This window comes from Gordionus sp. m RMFG-2023, chromosome 2 (genome assembly GCF_954871325.1).
Source record: "Gordionus sp. m RMFG-2023 chromosome 2, tfGorSpeb1-WG-v2, whole genome shotgun sequence".
NCBI lineage: Eukaryota > Metazoa > Nematomorpha > Gordioida > Chordodea > Parachordodidae > Gordionus > Gordionus sp. m RMFG-2023.
Window position 1 is genome coordinate 35,206,270 of NC_088776.1, and position 27,919 is coordinate 35,234,188.

Genomic DNA, 27,919 nt, shown 5'->3' on the forward strand with positions numbered 1-27,919 from the left:
TTAATAGAATATTTATAGGATTTTTGTTATTGCCAGTCACACTTTCCAGCATTATTAAAATACTATGCCAACATGTAGGCACATTTAATTTTAAGGTTTTTTCTCATATGATTTTTGATATTCACTATCATCATCAAACCCAAAACAATCTTCATAAAAAAAATCATTATCATCCAAATCTAAAATATCCGATGTAAATGATATCGATTCAAAACATTTTCTATTTTCGATATCGTTTATATTTTCAAAATTCGTTGTGTTGAATCTTAAGGCAAATGTAATTTCTCCCACTTTTTTAATGAGACGTTCTATTTTATTAACTTTTTTTTATTCCATCGACTGTCACTAGTCCATGCCCCAAACATAAATGATGGTCATATTCTCCTAGACGAATACTTTTCTTTACATTGGGTCCTGCATCCGTAACCTTGAATTTTCTTGGACCCTAAATCAAATTCATTTTCAACTTTTTCTATCTCTGAAAGAATAGTTTCAGCCGTATGTTTTTAAGTGACAGGATGTGTCGCCAATCTATTAAATACAATATTAAAATTATTATCTATTTCGTGAAATGTAAAGGTAATATAATTTCGCCGTCTATATTTGTCGGTCCGCATATCAAAAGTTATAGCACAAAATTTAGGACCTATATTAATTTGTTGACGTATGTATGCTTTCATTGATAAATACACATCATCTAATCCACTCCTGCTAGGTGTTGTTATATCTGGTAAATCTTTGGTATCTGAAATAATGCCATATTTCTACATAATAAAAAGTTAATGTTAAATATATTATGCCATAAAATTTTAAATGTGGGATGAGATTAGTTTTATTTAAATATTCTATTATAAAATAATTAAATATTTTAACAGTTAAAATAAAATCTAAGATTAAAATAATAAAATATATAATAATATCAATTACTTTTCTGTTTTACTAATGTCATTGGTTTTACTATCCTAATCTTATCTTATCTAGCACGTTGGTCCCAGACCTGCCCAAAGTGAGCCAGCGTATATTATATGGATTGTTACAAATCAAATTTATAGTAAATAATATTTATTTATTTTAAAAAATAAAATCACATTTTAATAATTCAAAAAATATTTAATATTTTTTTCTTCTAGTTACAGTTCATAAATAATATATAAAATAAATATTATTTTTAATAATAAAAAATATGCATGCCGCCACGCTGCCGAATTTTTACATCGGCGGTGGCGTGTTGAGCGCCAACACTTTTTTGGCGGCGGCGTCGGCGTGGTTAAAAATCACCAGCGGCGGCGCATTTGACCGGCCATGATTAATTATTTGTATTCGTATAAAGAAATATACCTTGATAGCTTATGGAAATATATTCGTTCAAAACTATTGAATGCGAATATTTAATTATGTTTTTGAGTAGGCCTAATTATAATATGTCTGTAAAAAAAATTAATTTTATAAACAATTGGTGTAAGTAATAAAATAAAAGATATCAAAATATTTCCGAAACAATTAATTGTTAAATTTTTTATCATAATAGTAAAATTATTCTTTTTAATATTTGTTAAAACTCCCCTAATATTAAAAGCTTAACTCATTCATTCATAGGTATATTCATATGGAAATCGAGTGAACATTTTTGACATATATTATATACCAAATTTTTGTCTATATAATGCTTATGCTTATAATTTTAATGTATATTATATTATGTTACCATAAATTTATTAATTATTTATCAATAGGACTATAATTGATTATTAAATCAAGGTTTGGTATGGGACAATATGCTTCAGAACCAATGGTTCATAAGGATTCGGAAATTTATGAAAATAAAAAATTAATGGTTGGTGCTTCCTCAATGCAAGGATGGAGAATAAGTAAAAAAACGTTTTTAAGTTTAAAAAATATTTATAGATGCTGATGCACAAACAGTATATTTAAAAGTAAAATCTTTAATGAGAAAAGGGGCTTCTTCAATGAAAAAATATTTGTATATAAAATTGAGTTCATATCTATATGTAAATAATTTTATTAAGATATCATGTATACATTTTAATAGACCCAAGCAAACTGGGAAGCAGGTGGGAAAGCCACTTCTGACATTAAAATTAAACTATTTAAAGAACTGCCAAATTTTATTTTTTTTGCTTTTAAAAATTACTTGTAATTTAAAAAATATATTAAAAATACATAAATTATGCTTAATTTTATTCAATCATTTATTACAAATTATTTATAATTCGCCATAAAATATTCCATAATTCATATTATAAATGGTTTATGTATAAACCTGATTTTAAAAATGTCAAACAGTTCATTATTTTATGATATCCTTTAATACATAGGAAAATTATGTGGTTTAGGACTGCTAGATTATTTTTCCTAGGATGCCAATAGTTTTAGCATGGCACCCTGTTTAAGAGCCAGTAAATTTATTTTCACCCTGGGCCAACAAAAATCTTAACAGGACAGTGTTTTACTTATATATTTCAAGTTATGTCTTGATTTTATAATGAAAATTGGATAGTATACCAGAGGATTCCCATTTAATTATTAGGAAAAAAAAAGAAAGATAGGAAAAGAGTGTGTTTTATTAATTGTCCTATTTAGTTTTTTAAAATTTTTCCTTAAATTCTTTATATCTTTGATATACCTTTAATTATAATTTCTTTCTATTTTTAATAATATTTCAAAATAAAATGAATAAAATTTAAAAATAATTATATGTTACTAACACATCACAATAAATGTTTTCTAGAAACAAACATAAATTTTTTATATCCTTATTCAAAAAATATATGGCTTCCTCTTAAAAAGTATATAGGCACCAGTGTTGTTTAACACACTAATTTTTTCTGTAGGAGTAGCTTTAGCTAGCTACTTATAAAAATTAATAGCTATAGCAGTACATTTGCCACTAATTTAAAAATTAGCAAAGAGCACAATTTTATTTAATAAATACACATAAAAATTATAAAAATAAATTTATGATTAATTCTAAAATCATAATCTTTTTATTTAATTTTGAAATTTAAATTTATATTTAAAAATCTATAATATAAATTTAGTTATCAAAATCATTTAAAATGTAGATGATAGAGATTGATATTGAAGATAATTTTGGCATAGATCATATTGATAAAGTAATTTACAAAATATTATAATCACGATAAATTAATATTGAGTATAAATTTCATTGTAATGCTGGAAAGTTTTATCATCAAATTTGACTAGTAGCTTCAGTGAGGAAACATTTAAAAGTAATATATAAAACAATTTTAATATCAATGTGTAGCCCAATCCTTAATCTTTAAATTTAAATCAAAGCTGTATCTTTAATAGTTTTTGAGCTAGATGAGTTTATGTGCAAGTTGATTTAGCCCAGTACAAACATCACTTGTTTCAACTGGCCATAAGATGTTATTCAAGAATTATATTATAAATTTAAAATTATAATAATTAATACTATCATTTCATTTTATCATCAGACTCATCTATTTATTGATAATATTAATTATTATCTGGATGTTAAACATGTATAAATTAACCACCCATCTATTTAAATATTTATAAATTTTATTAAAACATGCTAAAAAACTTATTTTAATCCTTCCAGGTGACCTAGAAAGTTGTCAAACATGACCATCCACTTATCCACTACATAATTTCTATTCTTCTATTACTACTATAATTTTAGGATCCTAGCCAGATCAAAAACACTACCTACTATAGATGATTTTTTTGAAATAAATAATACTATTGAAAATCCCTAAATGCATTTTTTTAAATTTAAAAATACTAAAATGAATATTTTTGATGATTTTTATTATATAAAAATATATATTAAATTTAATACTGCATTTTCTGCTAGTGTTGAACCATTATTTAGTCATAGCTTATTATCTTCGCTCTAGACTTTGGGATGACAGTATGGAAATGTTATTATTATTGAGATGTAACAAAAAATAAATAAATAATATATATTTTAAATTTTAGTCATATTTTTTATTTGTAGAAATAGAGATACTTAAAAAATATTTTAAAAAAATTAGTAGCGTAAAGCATACTATAGCGCGCTACTTTTTTTTGTAAAATAGTGGAGGAAATTAGGCTTGATGCTAGTGTTTGCAACGGTCCGGTCCGGTCCGGTCCGGTCTTTTTTTTCTAAAATGGGACCGGACCGATGGACCGTTAAGTCAAATGAGACCGGACCGTGGGACCGTCGGTCCGGTCCGGTCCAGGCGGTCCGGTCCCACCTAAAAAAATTTTTTTTTATAAAGCTACAAAAGTTTTATTCTGCATTTAAATTTATTAAAAATGAATAGTTAAATTACCCTATTAATATTTCAATTATATCATCAATTCATTTTTATTATATTATACACAAATGCCTAATCAAAGAAGAATATAAAAAGTAAACTATGAATATTGAATTTAATGAAACGGAAGAATATAAAAAGTAAACGATGAATTAGATATTATATAGTGTTAGGCATTAAATAATCATATTTTATATGTTCATGTACATACACATTAACTATAAAGCAATTTATAGTAAACTTTTATATTCTTTAATCGGTCTTCGGTCGGACCGGACCGGACCGTGGGACCGTGTTGTTGGACGGGACCGTCCCATAGGACCGAAAAGTCTAATAAGACCGGACTGGACCGGACCGGACCGTCGGTCCGACCATTCGGACCGGACCGTTGCAAACACTACTTGATGCGATCACTTGTCAATACCAAAGTAGGAAAAATAAAGGCATGCCAAAATTTTTATAAGGTTAAGCTCGGCGTGCTTTGATACACTCCACTCCCTTCTCAGCGACGCTACTGATTTATTTTTTGATATATTAGATATGCTATTTATATAGATCCAAATAAATGAATATTTATCTTTCAATTTTTAAAATTATATATAATTTAGGTCTTCAAATTAGAGGCTTGCAAAGCCTTGCCCGACCCTCTTTAACCCATTAAGAATTTTTGCATAAGTTGCCCAGTCCTTTAAATTTGTTGCCCGGCTTAATATACTCTTGCAAAAAGTCCACCCTGGTCCGTTAAAATTTTTTTGTACCTTCAGGCCATCACATATATTTGCTCAAAATTAAAAAAATATCAAATTTTAATCCCCGTACTGGCCTATTAAAATTTTACGAATAATCAAAGATTTGGGAGGCCCAGTTTGATACTATGTATAAATATCCTTCCCATTTCAAAATAATTTTATGCGCGAATTTCCTAACCGAGTCTTATAATTTTTTAAAATTTTCCCGATCCACACTTCAAACTCTAACCATTCATAAATTATTTTTAATTTTCCCAGTTTAAGTATTAAAATTTACATAATATTAGGGCTGCGCCGATATTAAATATCAGATCGGATCAATAAAATTAGCGTTATTATTTAAAAAGATTTAAAATAAATTAAACTTTGGGTGTTCCTTTCTATTTTTATAAAAAAACTTAAAATATTATAAATCTATTTAAAAAAATAAATAAACTTTAAGGGGTGTTGTGCATTTGCATTGTTTAAAAAAAAAATTAGGAACACTTAAAGTTTTATTTATTCGAAATCTTTTTAAATAATAACGCCAATTTTTTTATTTAAACTTTAAATAAATATGGTATCTGAATTATGGAAATATTTTACAAAAGACAAAGATAATTTTGCAAAATGCGTTATCTGCGGAAATCTAATTTGAGAAAAATTTATTTAATACTACCAATATCCGTAAACTTTTTTTAATTATTAGATATAAAAAAATTAAATTAAATGCATAATTCGATTTTTTTGCATAAAAAATATTGATTTCTTAATTAAATTTGGTTCAAAGGGGGGTGGTGAAAAATCAATATAAATATCGGATCGGTTTTGAACCAATATAGGATCGGATCGGTGTAAAATATGTGGATCGACACAGCCCTACATAATATACAATGTAAACTCGTTTATAATAATCCCTCGCTTTTAGCATTTTAAATATTTCATACCCACCTAAAAATTTAATGAATTTATATAAATGAAATATTGAATATACTCATAATTTTCTTTACCATTAGATATGGAGGATTATAAAACTTGCTTAATGTCGATTCCGGAAGACCCTGGGACCTCTTTTTTTGGAGTGTTTGATGGTCATGGGGGTAAAAATACATATGGATATATATTATTATGCAAATTTTACGCGAAAGGGATAAGTCATGTTCATATAATAATCATGGATGCGAATCCTTAAAAAAAATGGTTCGAATCCGTGTTCAGAATAAAAAATGTTTAAGGGTTTTTGAAGTAGTACCGTTTCATTATTAATAAAATAAGTAAAAAATTTTCATTTATTTATTTTACTCCATAGTAAACAGGATTTTATGTTGTAGAACGACTATATTTAGTCGACTAAAAATGGCTCAGGTCGAGTTTTTGGTCGAAAAATCGACTCCGACCCCTAGTTATCTAATTAGTAGAAACAAATAATGATCATTCTGGATACTTTTCTATGTATTCACCTTTTTAAAATCGTACTTAAAACAAAATATGGAATTACGTAAATGCTCCATGGCGTAAACTGTCATTGCAAACAACCTTGTCGATTTCGTTTTTTTCTTTGATTTTATTTAATACTTCATCTAATAAAGTATATTTTATATATATTGAAATTAAATCCAGTGCTTTGAATAATGAAAGACAGCGTGCATGTGAGATCACTGCATTATTTACAAATTAATAAGATTTTTATGAAAGAACCTATAATTAAAGATCTGCAAAGACTGACCCGTTAAAAATTTTTGCATAATACTAGGTAGTTAAATGTAATATTTTTTACACCAATTAGTTTAATTTATTTGAACTATGACTCGTGATTATGTATTCATCTTGACCTTACTTTTTTATTTAAAAATATTTTATAGGACCTGCTTGATACACAAAATAAATTTAAATTCACTTTTCAAAAAGAGTATAGATATTAGTCTTGGCTAGATTCAATAATTTTTCTATCAAGGGGATTGACTGGTTAATTTCTTATTAAAGGTTTGATGAACCGTTAACATAGTTTAATTTAAAAATCTGGTCATATATCGGTTTTATATAAATCATAAATCTTAAGAAACGAATGGGCAGACAAAAAATTATCTCTAAAATCGGATATTCATAGTAAATGTTTTAAAAGTGCATTTCTGATATACCAATTAAGATCTAACGGGATTATTAAAGCCTTAAATGAACCAATCTGCCCATTTAAATTTGGACCCGGGTATAACCCTCTCCGATAATTAGATTTAGTGGACAAAAATTTTTAAATTTTTCTGGGATTATGCACTGACTGCCAAAAACAGTTTCGGTGCAGAGCTTTTTATGTAAAATGTAATATAAAACAAATCATATATTTAGAACTTATATAATACAATCTCATTTGATTGTTTATAAAGTTTTTCTTTTTTTTATATCACAAAATCATCACGTCATACTTAATTATTTTTTTTTAAAAATTAGACCTTGGCTTTTTACTTTCAAAGTCCTGTTACATGTTAAATAAAGAGAGCTATTTATAAAAAAAATTATTTTATAAAATAATTTAAAAAGTTAAATATTTTTATATAAATTAATTTGTCTATAAATTTTGTTCTTTTTATAACCGCGATGTCAAATTGTTGCCAAAATGAGTTTTGACATATTTTAAGTTTTAATTCTATCTTAGATGGATAGATATCAAAATTTCAAAAATTATAGATATTTGATCAGAATAATTTGGAACAAAAAATACCTTTTTTGGATTGATTTTATATAATTGGTTTTTCATATTATAATATATATATAATATTATATTATATACACTTTTTGGGGGAATTATTTAAAAAAATATAAGATAATAAAAATATTATGTTTAAATATCGATTATTAATTGAAATATAATTTTTTCTACTTATAAATTATTAACATACTGGTATAATTGTAAAATTCTAAAATTTTATATCAATAAATTATTAATTAGCACAAAACAAAAAGCATGAAAAATATTAAAATGATTGGCTGATAAAGTATAATAAACCGAAACTAATTATTATGTAACTTTAAATGAGTTATTAATAAATAATAGAGATGTGCCAGATTAGATCGGGCCGATATTTCACCTTTTTTAAAATATCGGTTATCGGCCGATATTATAAAACAATAAAATGGCGTCTTAATTTAAAAAATATTTAATTCAAATTTCATAATATATATTACTTATTATAATAAGTGATTTATCGATAAAAAGATTTCATAAATTTTTGATTCATGAATATAAACTATAACTGATCATTATAATATAAAATGGCTTATGTTATGGTATAGTTAAATTATCGATGTTAAGCTATTATAAAGTATATGAGATGCTTAGATGTATGTAATGATTCAAATCGCTCCATTCGAGTCAATTTTTAAAAACGGCTATCTCAATATCTTAGCCAGAAAAATATTGCCTAAGCCTCGAGATTTCGCTAATAGATGGCTGAACTTTTGTGCCAACTATGAGAAAAATCTTTAGGCTTGCGTAATATTTTTCTGGATAAAATACCGAGTTAGTTGTTTTTAAAAATTGGCTCAAATATAGCATATTTGCAACACTAGATGTATGCATTAAAAATTAAAACGATCAGTAAATTTATAGATTTCAAAATCAGATATAATATCGAATTGGTAATCGGCCGATACCAATTTAACATAGCTAATATCGGATTGGCGTCCAAAAGTTGGTATCGGTACACCCCTAATAAATAAATAAAATTAATAAAAGAAACTGAGAAGAACTTTAAAAAATGGTAAAGCAGAATTTAAAAATTAAAACTTAATAAAAAGAATAAAATAATCATATATTTTTTATATTACAAAAATATTATAGAATTATTATATTATTATGTTTAGGTAATAGGACTGCCGAGTATTCTTCACATCACCTGGTGCAAAAAATCGTAGAACGTTCTGAATATGGTAAACTTAAACTTAATCTAATTTATCGATACTTAAAAGAAAAAAATAGTGCACTAAAATAATAAGCTATACTTATCCAGGGCTGGGGGGGAATGCACCAGGGGTACCGTTTAAATTTTTTTTAGCATGCCCCCCCCCACACAAATTTTTTTGTATCTTCCCGTTAATAAGGTTTTCCTTATTCTACGGTTTTGAGTTCGATCTCACAAATCTTGTAATTTACAGAATGAAGTAAATAGGGCTGTGTCGATCCACATATTTTCCAATCCGATATTGCTTCAAAACCGATCCGATATTTATACTGATTTTTCACCACCCACCATTGAACCAAATGTAATTAAGAAATCAATATATTTTATGCAAAAAATCGAATTATGTATTTAATTTTTTTATTTCTACAATTAAGACTAATTAAAAAAAATATATTTAATAAATATCCATCTTATGTTGGTATGAATTATAAAATTGTAATATTTTATATATTAAAATTATAATATATTAGATTTTTTAAAATAAATATGAGAGCCTCTAGTCTGGCAATAAGCTTTACGATATGGACTAATATCCCCTGCCGTACTGAATGCAGACTCAGATGATTCCGCAGATAATGCATTTTGCAAAATTATCTTTGCCTTTTGTAAAATATTTCCATATATTTAAATAAATTCTTTTATTTAAAGTATAAATAATAAAATTGGCGTTATTATTTAAAAAGATTTAAAGTAAATAAAACTTTTGGTGTTTTTTTCTATTTTTATAAAAAAAACTTTTAAAATACTATAAATCTATTTAAAAGAATAAATAAAATTTAAGGGGTGTTGTGCATTTGCATTGTTTAAAATAAAATTATTTAGAAAATATTATTAATGTAAAATAAATATACATAAAATAACAAAAAAAGAAAAGTAAAAAGATCGGATCTGTTTTTACAGATATTGGCTCGATCCGATATTTTTGGGAAACGCTAAATATCGGTGCCGATCCGATATTTAAGATCGGCACAGTTCTAGAAGTAAATATTAATAAAATGGGAAATCATATTCCCTAAACAGGTATATAATGTAATCAAATGTTAATTATGCTGTTATACTTATGATTTAGAATAAGGATAAAATTTACAGTATATTTGGCTTGGGTTAAAATATATTCCCATATTCTTTGTTTGTAGTTTACATTAATAAGAATTAAATTTACTTTTATAAAGTAAATGTAAACGAAATTTTATTATACAAGTGAATATCTTAATATAGATTTATATATTGCTGCAAATACTTTATATCATCAATTTCCTTAAGTTTTAGGACCATTCATGTGAAATCGATCACGATTCGGCCTACTCCTTTTAAAATTGTTAAAAAAAATGTGAAAGCCATTTATTTTAACTCTCTAGCACAGTTCCAAAGATATATGGTGCCTCAAAGGGCAAAAATAGCTACTTTCAAATCTGTAAAATTTATAATGCTTATATCTCAAAAACTTTATATAGTAAAAAATATAATATATATTGTACTTAAAAAAATCTCTAAAGGCCTATTAAATGAAAAGATATTTGGCACCAATTGAGCCCTTAACTTTCGGTTTACTTATATTGTTCTACCTGTGTTTCTGAGCAATAAGGGGAGTTGGTTTATCATATTTAAAATAATAAATATACTTCTTATAATTGTTTATTATTCATTTTTATTAATGATAACCATTGATTGTCATAAATACATGTTATATATTCATTTTTTTTAATATATTGAATTCACATTAATATTCGAATGAAATGTTATATTTAATATTTGCGATTCTGTTAAATTTTAATAAATTTACCTTAAATTTTATCTTTAGAAATTGGAAAAAAATATGAAATTTTTGAGTTCCTGGTATTGTACAGTCTTTATTGAATCTTTCTTCTAAATTTTTGCTCTTTCTCATATTCGACGATGATATAGAAGAAATCTATTCCTTAAAATATGAAAGACAATCAAAGACTCTTTAGAAGAAGTTTTAAATATCACATTATCCTCCTTGTCATAGATGCAAGGATCCCTTCCTCCTAAACCCGGGGGTATAGGGATCCAATCTCCAATTTCTTTATAACTGACAGCTTTCATTTCATCGCCTCTCTATTCCAATGAGTTAATAAACGAATCACTTTTACCAGAACTCCAGACAGCTTTTACCACATGGGACAATAATAATACAACACACTTCGTCCAACAAGCTTCCTCCAAAAAGATTAATACTCACCATTAATTGTACGTTCCGTCTATTTTCTCCCTTCGAACCCGCAAACAGAGGAACTTACTAATTTTCTTTTTACTAATAACCACAATGAATAAGAATCGTGGTCACCCACTGTCAAAAACTTAGACACATACATCTCTCCCGAAGAACTCAGGATATCATTGTGGCTCCGTCCTAACTGCAATAACACTCATGTACCCTTTACAACACTCCGGTTGGCAGTAAAGGGCACCACTCTTTAAACCGCAAATTTTCTAAGGGCAGATACCCCTGCCACTGGTGAATTATAACATAATCCTACAAGGTGCTTATCATCCAACATTTATTCCAACTGAACCATTCGGACCAAATATTTTCCACAATAAAAGACTATGTCACTTTTACTCCTTGGTCGAAAGAGCAATCTTTGGGTATTGAATTATACCTGTATAGATGCGTTTGTAAAATCGAACGCACAATACGCTTCAAATGCGACCATCGAATCATCCAAGCTTAACAAATATTCCCATATAGAGAACGTATTTTTTTTAACCCTTTATTACTACCACATTAGGGAACTTCGGCGACGAATCTATTTTATTTTTAGAAACTAGGTTTAAAGCCAACAGCAATCACTGGAGATCCTAAAGAAAATTTATATCGTAGGCAAAGAATATCTCCAGATACGTAAATCTAAATTTATCTCCAACCTTGGCTCAATGCCTGACAAATCTTTATAATCCCCCCTTCCCCCTGTTTTTTAATACTTTATTTTAAAAATATATTAATATATATTAATGAATTAGAAATTTTATACTTTAATATTCCTTAGAATAGGCAAAAAATTCTTTAGGATATGTTTTTTGTTCTAAAACAATTTTGTAAACCTGGCCACTATTTGACTGTATCTCCGACTCCATCTCACGTCGATTTGCCATGAGATATGGCTTATGAATGCTACTCAGCTTTTAATCCGAAATCATCTTCACGGTGGCAAAGATTGATTAAATTTTGCCATTCTTATATTGTGATCCTGCTCCATCTGAAAGTAGAGAATTTTTTTTGGGCGGCTTTAAATTTCTCTGTTAATTAACAGACTAAATATTTTTGGAATAAATGAACGGCAATTGTATTATGAATGATAGATTCCGATATTATTACATAACTTAAATGATTTAAATTATTAAGTGTTTTGTAATAAATTACAAAAGGATGAATGGTGACTTGCCTAATGAATCCTTGTATTTCATCTTGAACCACAGAGGCATAATTTTTAGCAATATCTCTCTGGACGATATATTCTTCATTTTAATAGAAATACCTTAAAAAGTTGTTGAGATCAATTTAAAAATTTTACAAGAACTAAATTCTTCGTTTTTCCTTGAGACTCTGTATCTCGGAAACCAGGTGTGCTAGTTATATAAAATAAACGGATTTCTTTTTTTTTACCGGTCTAAATAATTCCAGCAATTTTTAACAAATTCCAAAAATGATCGTCTGAAAATGGACCCTTTTGATTAATTTGACAAGGTGTCACATAAATTAGAAATATTTTAGTATAAAGAATTAAAATATCCGGTTATTAAATTAGCAATAAAATTTTAACCATAATCAGTAGTTTCGTATAGCACTGTCTATTTTATGCAAATAAAAATGCCAATTCTTGGTAAAAATAATAGATGATAGCGTCGCCAAGGATTTCACATCGTATATGCATATATGAGGTGTCTATAAAAGGTAAAATAAAATTTTCTAAAAAAACGGGTAAAAAAATATAGGCAAACCGAAAGTTAACTCAAATTGATGCCTAATTTTTTTTTCACCTACAATATGATATATCTATTTTTACTATAAATAGTTTTTGAGATATAAGCATTTTAAAAATTTTACAGATTCTATAGTCACTATAATTCGCACCTTTGAGACACTGTATTTCTGGAACCAGATCTGCTAGTGAGCTAAAATTAATGACTTTCTCATTTTTTTACCAATCTAAATAATTCCAAAAATTTTTAACAATTTTAAAAAGGGCCTGCCTAATCGCTATTGATTTGACATGGAATGGTCCTTTAGCACTATCATTATGTTATATACCTACTTTTTATAGCCTAAGATTTAGTTTATATAAGATAATATTTAGTAAAGCCAAATAATAATATTAAGACTTTTTTAAGCCTTTATATATTTATAGCAACTCGTTAAAGTTTATTGATACTAAAAACTCATTTTATAAGCCATAAATCTTATTTTGGCGCACAAAATATATTGTAACTTTTCTCCCAAATATAGTGTATTTATAAAAAAAAATAACTTTTGACCCTCCCCCCCCCCACTCGAAGTAAAATCATAACTGCATTTATTGACTCATTATTTTATTTTAAATGCAATTTTGCTCTTTTAGGTGAAGGAAACATTCAACAAGCAATCGAAAACGCTTATTTAGAACTCGACGATGAAATGAGACATTGTAATAAATCGCATAGAAATAAAGAAAGAGAGAAAGAAAGAAAGAAAGAAAGAAAGAAATAATGAATGAAAAAGAAATAAATTTATCAAAGCGCTATTAAGATAATTTTGATAACGTAGTAATCTCATTCTCAAGTAACATGAAGGTCTAAAGATTTTTAAAAAAATTGTAATATATTTTTATATATTTTATTTCTTTATATTTTAACGTCTTCTCTTAGAGTAATAAAGTAAATAAAATGGAGTCCTAAATATATACTAGTTTTTGAAAAATGTTATAAGATACAAAAAGCCAAAGTTTGATTTAGGAAAATAAAAGATTATATTAGCATTGGATTCATGAAGTTAAGGTTACCATGTATTATATATATACTAGAGACCTTTATGGGCTATAATTTTTTGAGTCCGGCCCAGGCCTGCAAAATTTTCGGTCCAGGTCCTGCTCTTATTTAATATTATAAAGCACATATCCAAAATTTTAATTTATTGTATTTAATGAAAATATGGCAGTCTTTTGTTTACAATACTAAAATTTATTATTAAAAGAAAAAATTTGCAATATTTTTTTTAGCAACCGGTTTAAGTAAGCTAAATTTTAATTAAAAAATTTTAGGCCTAGACCCATTAAAAAAAATTTCAAAAACTCAGGCCCGCTAGAAAATATAATATTATAGGCTGGATATGGGGCCGGCCAGGTCCATGAAGGTCTCTGATTGATACAGCTTTTATTTAAAAAAAATTATTATTCAGGCGAAGAGCTTAAGAACGACAAATCAGGGACCACTGCCATTTGCGTCATCATCAAAAACTCAAAACTATACTGTGTAATTCTTTTCATATTAATTTGTCGGTTAAATAATTTCGAAATAATTAAATGCTAGAAATCAGGTATTTTAAAAAATAAAAAACAATTGTTTAGCAAACGTTAAGGGAGAGCGGAGATAAACATGTTGACGTTGAGTAGGATTTTGTGAAAACTGCAAATATTAACGAGAAGTCTTGAATGATTATTTTATAGCTAGCTAACTTCTCTTCCTAATATTTATGTTACTTTTTAAAAATGTTTAAGTATAAAAACAGGGCACATTGGACATATTTACATGGTGCAATGGGCAAATACTTTCTTACCATAGCTTATTGTTGGCATCTTATTTTCTATATATTTGCTAATATAATCTTATAATATTAATATTCTGGGCGGATACCTAAATAATAAATCATAGAATAGATAATAAAATGAAAATGTATTAAATCAAAACCCTTACTTTGGATTAGTATAATTTAATTGCTGAGCTAGTTTTATTTCCATCTTAAATTCAGTCCTATTTGTAAGTTCGCACCATTTGAAATTACTTAGAAATAATGATTTGATAGATATAAATAGCCCTACGTGCCTCTGTTCAACTTCCTAGTCTACTATGATGAAACTAAATATATTAGTTATTCTTTTTAACGGTATCATTTAATTGCACAGTAGAATAATCGAAATTCACAGTTTTATACTGATTTCACCTTTTAATCAATATGTTCAGTTTTAAATGTTATCATAGTTTCAAATAAACTGATTATTCAGTTATTTTTAAATATTTGCACAGCTTTTAAATAAAAAATTTCAGTTTTAATTAAAATTTCAGTTTACATCAAATCAATGTATGCCTATTATAGTTAACCAAAAATAATTGAATGTCAGATAATATTTTATTTTGTAGTTGCAAAATATGTCAATATTTAATAATTATACTAAATAAATTATATTAACTGATCAAAACAATCAAGATTTGAAGATAATTCTCAATTTGCCAAACCTCCAATTAAGTCAAAAGATAAAGATTTAAATTGCATTTTTATAATTTATTTTTATAAATATATTTATTAAATATCTTAATATATACAGATGCGAAGTCAGCGGGGTAGGGAGGGTGAGAAATCTCTCCTCTTAGCAATTTTTTAAAAAATATAAAAGTACTCAGGGAGGTGGGGTGGGAGAGGAGAAATTCCCACCCCATAACATGAATTTTTGAAAAATTACAAAAGAGTATCATGAATTGCAAAGTATTCTATTTCAAATAGGTTATATTTAATTCTAAATATTAGCAAATTAAAATTTTATATTAATATTTTATCTCACTAAAATTAAAAGTTTATTTTCTTATCTTTTTTAAATCTTAAACCTGATGAATATAAGAAAATTTTATCAACCAAAATTTTTTTATTGTTTATTATCTCTACTAATAACTATGATTAGAAAATTTCTAAAGCGTATGAAAAGATATCTAAATAGATAGAATTCGCTAAATTTAATTATTTCTGAGACTTCTGTTACAAGAAAAAAAAACTGCAAAAAGGCTGCACAACAAGACGGAGCCTTCGACATCAAGCTGTTACAGCATTTTTTGGATCTAGAAGAGCCTATTTTGTATGATCTTAATTTAATAATCACCTGAAACACATATTTCATCTGAGGTTGATACATTATTAGATTTAATATGACTGTTGATTTTTTTCATTGGAATATATTAATAAATTATTTATTACACAACAATTTTATGCAATATTTTTCAAAAAAATGGAGTTGGCTGAAGTTATGAAAATCGCGAATAATTATATTAAAACTTAGAAGATTAAGAGATAATATCGACCAGGAATTTCTCGAGATTTATGTGAGTGTTGAGGTGATAGCGAAATTATATGATTTTTTACCAATAAACAAATTGTTCCAATATTAACGTGGACTCAATTGAAAATCATTATAAAATTACCGTTTATATTCAACTTATGGATTTAATTTTGATTCAAATCAGTGAACGATTTGTGATTTATCAAATAGCTTTATTTAATTTACAAATACTATCTGTCATATTTCCCTCTGATCTGAGGATATAACAAATCTTGATAGTGAAAGACCAATTAATTTCAGATATTAAATGGTATGAAGGATTTATTTTTGTAGATAATCCTCCAAGGAATACAATACATTGCATACTTTAAAATATATTTTATACCAATTAGTACAAGCACAAATGAGATGACCTTTTCTTTATTACAGAGAATAAGAACCTATATCAAAAAGTATGATATCTTAATTGATTGAATAGACTAGTTTTACTCATCGAGATCTAATCTCCAACACAAAACAAATTTTAAAAAAATTGGCGCAATCATAAAGAATATTAAGTTTTCATTTATAAACAATATTTTGACTAACTTTTTTAATCATTACAAAATGTTTAATTTTATATTTTATTGGGATTTACTTTTCATACCGGTTTATATAGCTACAATATTTTTTAACCGTATTATATTCTTTTTTAATATTTTGTATTTTCCAATATTTTATTATTAGTGTGTTTGAAATTATCATATTTTCAAATATTATATATAAATTTATTTTAAGTTTTAGTTTTATTTTAATGATATTTGTTTTAGTTTTAATGTCTTACTGCATTAACAAAAATATTATACGATTTATATTTAGTTTTTTAAATTATTTTAAATTCAGTTTATATCATTATTTAAATTACATTTTATTTTATTAGCATAACTTCGATGATCGATTATTATAAACTTATTATTTTTAAATCGATTTAATCAGATATATAAAAGAAAAGATGTTTTTGAGAGATAGTTATATATTTTGAAATGTGATTTATGATATTTTATGATACTACTTTGATATGAATAAATTTATAGAAAAATATATGATTATGATTCAAAGAGATTTGGCACACAATAGTATCCATTCGAACTCCTCGATTCCCTATCAAATAAAGTTTGGTTTTAATAATGATGATTAGTTCTAATAAATTTTTAATGCATTAAAAAAATCATTTAATAAAAAAAATTATCCATACCCCCCCCCCCCCCCCCCACTGCTTCCGTTAAAAATTCCAAGCTACATGCCTGAATAAATGTAATGAATTTATAGGATTTTATTGAATTATAAGAGCCTTTCTAGCCTTAGCTGGTCTTCCTTTTCTTCTCTTTAATATTAATATTTTTAGCAGCAGGATGTGGTTTACAGTTGTTTAATCGGATTGCTAACCCAACAATATGTTTGCAGATATATAGTATATAAAAAAATGTGCAATTACGTTCCCATTATTCAGGATTGACATGTTGATTATTTATACAATAAAGATTTTTTTAAAACTCTTCAAAGGTCGATTCAAATTTTTTAAAATGTATATATTTTAATATGTAATTGATATTCTATTATTAGCTGGTATTTGATATTCAATAATATCCTCAAATTCCTTAACTAATGTCTTTTTGTTTGACTTTGCAGTAGCTGGATGAAGTCCATAATTTTTTAGTTTATGGTTGGTTTAGTTTCAATGGTATTACTTTCCATAAAAATTTCTTAAACAAAAGTAGATATAAAACTGTAAAAATTGTTAACCTCAAAAATAAACAAATTACTGTGCAACGCAATTTTAAAACTGAATTAAATTAAAAATTGAAATAAATGATAAAACTGAGCATTTTAAAATTAATAAAATAATTTAAAAACTGAATATAATTATTAAACTGAAAATAATACCAAACTGTGAATTATTGATCTAAATCGAGCCTAATTCCGAACAAATTAGCTTGCCATCATGTGTTTCCATCTTTATATTTCCTAGACTAACACACGTTCTATAGGAGGCACTATATGTATATGTAATTACATATTTAATAATCATTTTAAATTTGGGAAATCTTCATAAAGATAATGAATGAGAACAATAAATATTTACCTATTATAATTTATTTATAAATAAATATCAGTCGTATAGTTAATATCCGGACCGGATCAAAATCTAGATCTTTAAAAGAGACCGTTTTATGATTAAAGACTAATAAGAAAAATGAATTTATTTATATTAATTTTTAATGACGGTAAAGGCAAATGTGGGCGATTCAAGGGGCATTATATGTATCAAGGGCATAGCAAGTCCTTTATCTATCGACCATAAACCTTCGGATCCTCAGGAAATCGCTAGGATTGAAAGCTCTGGCAGCTTTGTTTCCTTCGATCGAGTCAACGGTAAATGAATGGTTTATTATAAAAAATAATTATTTATCTCGTTGAGTGTTGGAAACTAAAAAAACATGTAAGATAAATATGAATGGTTTATTATAAAAAAATAATTATTTATCTCGTTGAGTGTTGGAAACTAAAAAAACATGTAAGATAAATATGAATGGTTTATTATAAAAAAATAATTATTTATCTCGTTGAGTGTTGGAAACTAAAAAAACATGTAAGATAAATAACTAAAGAAGTAAGAGAAAGGATGAAGGGAAAAGATAGCAATTGTCTTCTTTCAATATTATTTTTGAAATAGTCTTTATCAATATTTGATTCTTTAAATAATGTTTATTTATTTAGGAATATTAGCTATGTCACGAGCTCTGGGCGATTTTTCTTTTAAAATCAACACAAATTTACCTCCCGAAAAACAATGTATTTCGCGTAAGTATACAGCTATATATATTTTTTTCATAATTATGGGGTTTACCATTTCAGGGAACTCCAAAAACTGCTTTGATTTAGATTTTATAAATATGGCCCTCTCCTGAGAACCATAGGACTCATTAACTTTTACCAAAAATTGTTACGATGAAAATTTTACATTTGTTTTATTATGAATTATTATGAGTATTATGAGGGAAAATACTGAATATTGTTTACGGCACTCCTTGCATTATATGCCGTATAAATTGAATATTTTTCTTTTTTCGATTATTTCAACAATCTTAACGGTTGTTATTTTAAAATGGTATATAGCTATCTCATTGTGATTTCATTACCTTTTAGTATGAGTATGAAACATTTACATAAACATTTAGTCTCATAATATAAGAGCTTTTAAATTCAATAGACTTCCAAATATACACCGGACAAAAATGTCCTTCATTTATAATTTTTTTATTTATAAACTTTAATATGAAACGTTTAACAATATACTACAATCCAATTTCCTTTAATCCAATTTCCTTTACTTAAAGGTAACTATCAAATCTCACATGAATTTTTAAATTTAACTATGGCGTCACAAGCTTGATCTGATATATACACGATTCAAAAGTTAATCGAGTATATAAAAATATATTTAATAAAATCAATTTTTGTTGATTATTTAATATTAATAATTGTTAAAATTTATATTAAAAAAAAGCTAATTTGGAAGATATTTTACAAACTCGATCAGCTGTTAAATCGAGTAATATCTTTTCCCACTGTATATACAGCCTTACCCTTTCAGTCAGTGCGAATTGGCGGCTCAAAACAGCATATTTTATATACTTCGCCGTGAATTCGCGCTAACTGTGAATGCATGGTTAAGGCATGCCTTAAAAAAAATCAAAAATATTTTGGGCATGCTTAAATTAAATTTCGGCACATTGATCACGCTTCTGCTCCTCCAAAGACGCAACTGCATTTTAATTGTAAAACTATTACAAACAGTTCTTATATATCTATATTTTATCGCCGTTTTGGATAGCTTTTCCCGATGTAAAAACAGTAGATCTTACCACCTCCTCCGACATCGATTTTGTGTTGTTAGCCAGCGACGGTATCTGGGACGTGCTTAATAATCAACAAGTTGCCGATTTTGTCGTAAGCCAAGCCCACCAAAACAGACATAAACCTCATAAGGTAATTGCTTACTATCTTTTATAGAGAGTGCTTTATTTTTTTATAAGCAGTGACTTGATTCATAAGATATCTGTTCAACCCTAAAGCGTGGGCCGTATTGATGTTAGATCAGCTGCAAAATTAGAAAAAATGATTATAAAATATATAGTTTTATATAATATATATATAACAAAGTAGTTTTAAGCCGGTTCTATAAAATTATATAGGCTTGGGTCGCCCCTATAACCCCTCAATTTTTTTCTCACCTTTCCTATCTTGCAGTTTGTCACAATAATTGTTTATAAGTTATAGTTATTTAAATAAGAATGTGAAAAGGTATTTGACATAATTTTTAATTTTATAAATTTTTATTTCCACATATATATTGTTAGTGCTAGTTATTACTATTACTTAGTGTTGTAAACGAACACGTTCAGTTCATTTTTTGAAAAAAATGATGAACGGCGTTTCTTTTATTTTTGACGAACTTTGAACGTGAACGCGTTCCTTTTTTTTGACGAAAGCGTTCGAATTTAACGTTCTTTCAATTTTAAAAACACTTTTTATTTTTATTTTAAAAAATTTAATATTAATCCGTATTTAAGAAAAAAGTCTTATATTTTTAGTTTTTCCTTTTTCACATTTCATTTTTTTTAGCACGCCATTATGATAGTTTATTTTAATTAAATATTATTTTTATTTTATTTTTATATTACAATGATTTTTATTAGTCAAATTGAACGTTAAAAGTAAAACATATATACGTAATTTAAAAATATATATTAAAAATATATGTTATTTGTAAAATAAAATCTATATAAAAACTGTATAATAAAAAAAATTAGTATAATAAATTGTATGTTGGGTGGGAGGAGGTCAAAAAAGGGTGGATGGTATTGCAGTTAGATCTGCATATATCAATAGAAATGCGCTGTCTGAGATAGAAGCCTTCCTGTGGGTCACCAGTGATGGCGCGAATTTTTTTACCAAGGGATTTGAAAAAGTTATGGCATAATTGCCAAAAAAACCGGTTGTGTCGGATACGATTGGTATGAGATTGCAATTAGTTATGGAAGTGTATTTATTAATTTTAGAGTTTTCCGCTCGCACGAATGAGTTGTTATTAAACGAGGGAGCAAATCGGTCGATGCAAGTATAATCCCATGCTAATGGAGTTCCATTACTCCAAGGTATTAAGGGCAGCCCATCTGGCCCTATATTATTCTCGGTTGAGTATTGTTTATATTTTTATTTAATAGATTAGCATAATCATTGATATTATTATTTCATCATCTGATTCTGAAAATTCAAAATCAGATGAATTAACAATACCATGGCCAAATATGATAAATACAGTATCTATATTGAAGGAACTAATCCAATATTTACCAAATGCAAAATATGCCCAAAAAGTATTATATCAGTTTCAAAATCTTTAGGTTCCAATTTAAAACGACATTTGATTGTAATTTAATTATTTTATATAATATAACTACAGTATTAATATGATTTGTTGTAACACATTTTCACAACGTGAAAAAACATTCTTATAAAGTTAAATAACTTTCCATAATTATTGTAAAAACATTTTGATATAATTTTTTTAAATTTTTTTTAATAATAAGAGTTTTTATTAATGAAGATTAACGTCAAAGTTATGAATCGAATATAATTTTTTGGAAATCAGGATAGGATATTTGATAATTTCTTAATAAACATAAGTGAAAGAAAATTCGAATTTAGGGTTTTCAGATAATTCCTATTTTTTAAATATTTTTTTTTGGTTTATTTAAAATTTAATTGTTGTAGTTGCTTTTATTAACCTAAAATGTCGCATACCAAAAATCATCGAGATGTGCCACCAACCATTCTACCCATAATGGAAGCCCCTACACTTCAATTTAACTTTCCGTAATTATTGTAAAAACTTGTTGAGAAAAATACATCCTTTTTTAAAAAAACTTTTAAAAACTTGAAAGAAAATTTTGAAAAAAACATTATATTTTTAAAAACTTCTGGTAACCTATGCACAATAGGAATAAATGGATTGAAAAAATTCACAATAATAGATGGGGCTTTTACTGCGATAAAATTCAAGATATACCTGGATGAATTATTCGCACTTTTACCATCAAATTCATTACTTATAATGGATAATGCTTCTATACATCGAGTGAGGATAATTAGTGAGAATTATCCAAATATCATATTTTTGCCACCCTATTCGCCGCAATTAAATCCGATAGAAAATTTTTTCGGAATAATTAAAAATCAATATAGATCAAATTCTCCTAAACCCAATAACCGAAATGAAGTTACTTCAATTCTTACGAGTATTTTAGGCAATTATTTTACATATAATTTTCAAATATATATTCTCACACCTTAAAGTTTATTGAAGAGGGAATTCGATGCATTCCTTTAAATGATTGAATTTGTAATTGATTTATATTGTGCAATATTTTATTTACAAAGAATAAATAAATAATAAATGGTTTTTTTATTTTGGTGTTTCGAATTGATTATGAAAAATTCGAAACAAATAAGAATTATCTGAAAACCCTAAATTCGAGTTTTCACTCATGTTTATTTAAGAAATTATTCAAATTTCTTATCCTGATTTCCATTCTTTGGATAGCTAAAAGTAAAATTAAAATATTGGAATAATTCTTTAAATTTAAAAAAGGTATTGTAAAAATCTTAGAAAATTTTTTTTATATAATATCTTTTAAAATTCTTATTTTTCCACTTAAACTTATGTCCAAAACATAAAAAAACTATATTCGATTCATAATTTTGACGTTAGTCTTCATTACAGTTTAAGAACTTTATTATTAAATTTTTTTTGTTTGAATTCTCATTTTTCCACTTAAACTTATGTCCAAAAAAAGTTATTTGATTCATAACTTTGATGTTAGTCTTCATTAAAGTTTAAAAAATTAAAAAAAAAATTTTATCAAAATTTTTTAAAATTTAATTTATATCAAAATGTTTTTTACAATAATTATGGAAAGTTATTTAACTATATAAGAATGTTTTTTCACATTATGAAAATGTGTTACAACAAATCATATTAATACTGTAAGTAAAATCATTAAATTTGAAGAAAAAATGCATTTGGGCTACTTGACCCCAACAATAACGAAAGTTATTTTAAAATTAAAAAAATTTAGTAAGTATTAGATAGGATTAATAAAAGTTATTAAACCTATCACTATCAAATTAATTACATATATTTTTTTAAAAGATTTGAACATATATATGAAGATCAATATGTTATATCGTTATTGAAAACCCCAGAAATGATAATGCAAGAACTGTTAATTTCGAGATATCCTTTTTTTTTGACAAAGAAATAGAGGATGGATTGGAGGAGGATAACTTATCTTACTTTTTTGACGCAAAGGACAAAACAATAAGTTTTTAATAAATCCCCCGCGTTAAAAGAGTTTTTTATTAATTATAATACCGCAATCCCCTCATCTGCCCCTGTAGAGCTCTTTTTTAGTATAGCGAATGTCGCATTAAATAAAATAAATTGAGGTATTCTTATCTATTTTTTATCAGTGGTATTTTTAATCGCTATTTGTTAGATATAGACAACATAGTAACTAAGAAAATACTAAATGATATAAAAAATCTATAATCTTTATATAAATATAAATAATAATTCATATTTATATTTAATTCATAGACTTCAATATTAAAAATCTTAAGTTATACCCAGAGCGAATAACCAAAATATTATCTGTAAAATTATAAGAAAATGAAAGAAAACGAAATTGAACATTATTAGGGCTGTGCCGATCCACATATTTTTCACCGATCCGATCCGATATTTTCTGACATTGGTTTTAAACCGATCCGATATTTTATTGATTTTTCACCACCCCGCTTTGAACCAAATGTAATTAAGAAATCGATATTTTTATGTAAAAAATCGAATTATGCATTTAATTTAATTTTTGTATTTCTACAATAATTAAAAAAAGTTTATGGATATTAGTAGTATTAAATGAATTTTTCATTATTCCTCCCCGTGAAATTAGAATTCCGCAGATAAAGCATTTTGCAAAATTATTGTCTTTGGAAAATATTTCCATAATTTACCATATTTAAAATATAAATAATAAAATTGGCGTTATTATTTAAAAAGATTTAAAATAAATAAATGGGTGTTCCTTTCTGTTTTTATAAAACAACTTTTAAAATACTATAAATATATTTTAAAAAATAAATAAAATTTAAGGGGTGTTGTGCATTTGCATTGTTTAAAAAAAATATTTAGGAAATATTATTAATGTAAAAATAAATATACATAAAATAACAAAAAAAAGAAAAGTAAAAAAATCGAATCGGTATTTTACAGGTATAGGCCCGATCCGATATTTTTTGAAAAGGCTAAATATCGGTGCCGATCTGATCCGATATTTAATATCGGCACAACCCTAAACATAATAGTTTTCATTTTCAAATTATACGAAAATTAAAGAATTCTAAAACGAATTTAACTTATTATAAGGTTAGTAATATAAAAGATTTTTTAAAATTTTAATATTGAATCCTGATAAAAATAAAAAGACTGGTGAACAAAATGAAAAGAATTAAATGTGTTTTAAAATAAGTTATCAATTTTTTTTTTAACATGATACTTTTTATTTATTTAAAAAAATTGTAAAACACTAGAATATTAAAACAAGTATATAAAAAAAATATGTAAAATTAATAAACAAAAATAAATATATATATTACTAGTTGATAACCCGTCAAGAATGACGGGAATAATAAAATCTTGAACTATTATATGAAATTTTTTTTTAATACATTTTTTTATATAAAATAAATGACAAATTTTAGTGATTATTTATCATTATTTATTAAATTTAGCCTAAAATATATGAAATTGTAATTAAAAATGTAGGGTAGATATTGATAAATTGGTATTGTATGTCATTTCCAGAGTTCAAATATTGTTGTTGAGATAAAATTTTTATACTGGCATATTTTGGGGTTGTAATATGAGATAAATGTTTATTTTTCAATTGGCTAAATATAATTTAAATTTATTTGTTAAATCTAAATTATAATAAGTACTTACGATTAGTGAGGGAGGTTAATTTTTTGGCATGGGAAGATATTGATAAATAGGTATTTTAAACTATTTGCAGAGCACCTATATTTTGGTTGAGATAAAAAAAAATTTTTACTGCCATATTTTGGGGTGGTAAATAATTTAAATTTATTTGTTAAATCTAAATTGTAATATAAAAATAATTTTATAAAAATTAATAAATTTTACTTCGATTGAATATAAATACTTACGCTAAAATTAATATGAGATAAATGTTTATTTTTCAATTGGCTAAATATAATTTAATTTGCTATTTTAAATTTAATAATATTCATTCTTACCATAATTTGAGGTGAGGTTAGTATTCTTTTTAAAATAACACAATAAGATCTAAATTATATAAATTAATTTAAAAATATGTTAATAGCAAAATAATAACATATATAAGAAAGATATATTACAAAATTTAATATAGAAGGTGGCTGAGTGGAAGAACGTTTGCCTTTAAATCGTTAAGTCATAGGTTCGAATCCCGTGATGTACAAAAAATTTTCTTAAAATTTAACATTAGAGATATATAGTCTCCATCTATTTATTTAACATTAAGAGGATAGGAAAGTTGATAGAAAAAAATTAACATTAAGATGATAGGAAAGTTGATAGGAAAGTTAATAGGAAAAATTAACATTAAGATTATGCGAAAACGTTCATTTCTTGATTACGGTGATTATATATATAGATAAGTATCGAAGGCTCTAAAAAGAGCTTAATTTAATAATGAATTTGTACCTAAATGGAAATGCATATTTAACACTATTTTAATAACTCACGAATTTTAGTCTTGAGGTAGGAGTAACACTAGATTTCATTTGTCGGAACTTAATGGATACTAAAACTCCAAGAAAGTTTATTAACCAGTGTTCTAATTTTTATTTTCATGACGAGTCTTGACCTTTCTATTATCACCAATTTACTAAAATAAATCCCTTTCTACAGATTTGTGAACAAATGATAGACAAATGCCTTGCCGCTGACACTCTTTCTCCTCTAAGCGCTTCTGGTCTCGATAACATGACAATCGTTCTCATAGTTTTCTTGCAACCTCTAGCCTCACTACCACAAACTGCGACAACATCTCAGGACAAACATAATAATTCTCCTTTTTTTACACCGAAATCTTCCAATTCTTCAAATTCTCCTAAAATTTCGCTCACCTCGGCATCACCCGTTCAAGATCCAAGCGGTATCTCCGATATCGATAAAGCGTATCTTGAATGGTGCAAAAAATGTGATTCTTATTATAAGTGCATTAAATCAGGTGGGGAAGTCTCGCAAGAAAGCCAGAGTAGTAGTAGTAGCAACGATTCCAGATCATTACCTAGAGATAGTGTTATAGATCAAATCGATAAAAATACTTTTATGATAACAGTATCTTCACCAGAAAATACGACTCCAAGAATTCAAAATATTACAACGACATTAAATGCACAAGATGATATTCCGGAACAAAAAAATGAGAATGATCCGCAAAATAAAATTAACGAAGATAAAACTGCAGGGAAACGGCGAACAGAATTATAATTAAGACACGTATTTAATAAAAAAGTTTTTTTTACAAGAATCAGTTTATATCATGGGGAAATATATTTATATGGGAAATTTTTTTTAAAAAAACATACTTTTCTATTTATCGGTGAAGAATATATAATTGGTGATTATATTGCTAGTTTTTTTGGAAGGGGCACAGTATATAAATATAATATATTATTTTAAATGCGAATTATTAGACTTTACTTTAATTATCGTTATATAGTATAAAATTTTAACACATAAAATAATTTCGTATATTATTTGTTCACCCCATACTATTTTTACAGCTCACTACAAAAACATTTAATATTTTTTATCATAGGTTTAAAAAACTTATTTTATTTATACTTTTTCTCATATAATTAAAATGTTGTAAACGCGCACAATTTATTGAATATATATTTTTTGTAATGACATTCAAGCAATAAATTATAAATATGATTTTATCCTTACCCCCTCTCCCCGCCGACTTTTTAATAATATATTTTTAAAGAATTGTATAATTTATTGAACAATTAATATAATATTTATTATTACATCACTTTAACAGATTATTATTTTAAATTTTGACTTTTATAAGTGTTCAACGTCCAACACGATTCGTAATATAATTTATATTATTTAGGAATTGCAAAATTATATCCATTAAATGATGGAATCTTTTCATTTATGCCCATTAGAAAATTAATTATCATATGTAGGATAAAGTTATATCACTTGTTATTATTTCAGCATTATATTAATTTTTATCGATCATAGCTATTAAACCATTTAGATACATTTTTGTATATTTGTCAGAGGCGTAACACAAAATATTAGGGGTCCCCCCGCCAACAAAAATTATTGGGACCTCCATTTATTACTTGAGGCCTTCCTTGAGTCTGTAAAAATTTGAATTAGACCTCGGGAATGTCTACTGCGCCTCTGATATATATTTAATAATTATATTTTCATGCGATATATTAAAAATATGTCTTCTCATTCATGTATTAAA

At 26.1% G+C, this 27,919-nt stretch overlaps 1 protein-coding gene across 2 annotated transcripts; it reads left to right on the forward strand.

The window, feature by feature from the left end:
- The first annotated feature begins 1,569 nt into the window (after window positions 1-1,569).
- LOC135923323 (probable protein phosphatase 2C T23F11.1) lies at window positions 1,570-27,906 on the forward strand. Of its 2 annotated transcripts, none has more exons than XM_065458008.1 (10): window positions 1,570-1,617; window positions 1,734-1,868; window positions 6,055-6,138; window positions 8,897-8,962; window positions 13,575-13,640; window positions 14,390-14,463; window positions 18,527-18,668; window positions 19,014-19,097; window positions 20,131-20,285; window positions 26,332-27,906. In XM_065458008.1, exons 2-10 carry the CDS (start codon window positions 1,766-1,768, stop codon window positions 26,914-26,916), a joined length of 1,359 nt encoding a protein of 452 aa, XP_065314080.1. In that variant the 5' UTR covers window positions 1,570-1,617; window positions 1,734-1,765; the 3' UTR covers window positions 26,917-27,906. The 2 variants fall into 2 exon arrangements, with proteins under 2 accessions (XP_065314080.1, XP_065314079.1); XM_065458007.1 differs by having other exon boundaries at window positions 1,602-1,617; window positions 1,759-1,868.
- The last annotated feature ends 13 nt before the right edge of the window (window positions 27,907-27,919 follow it).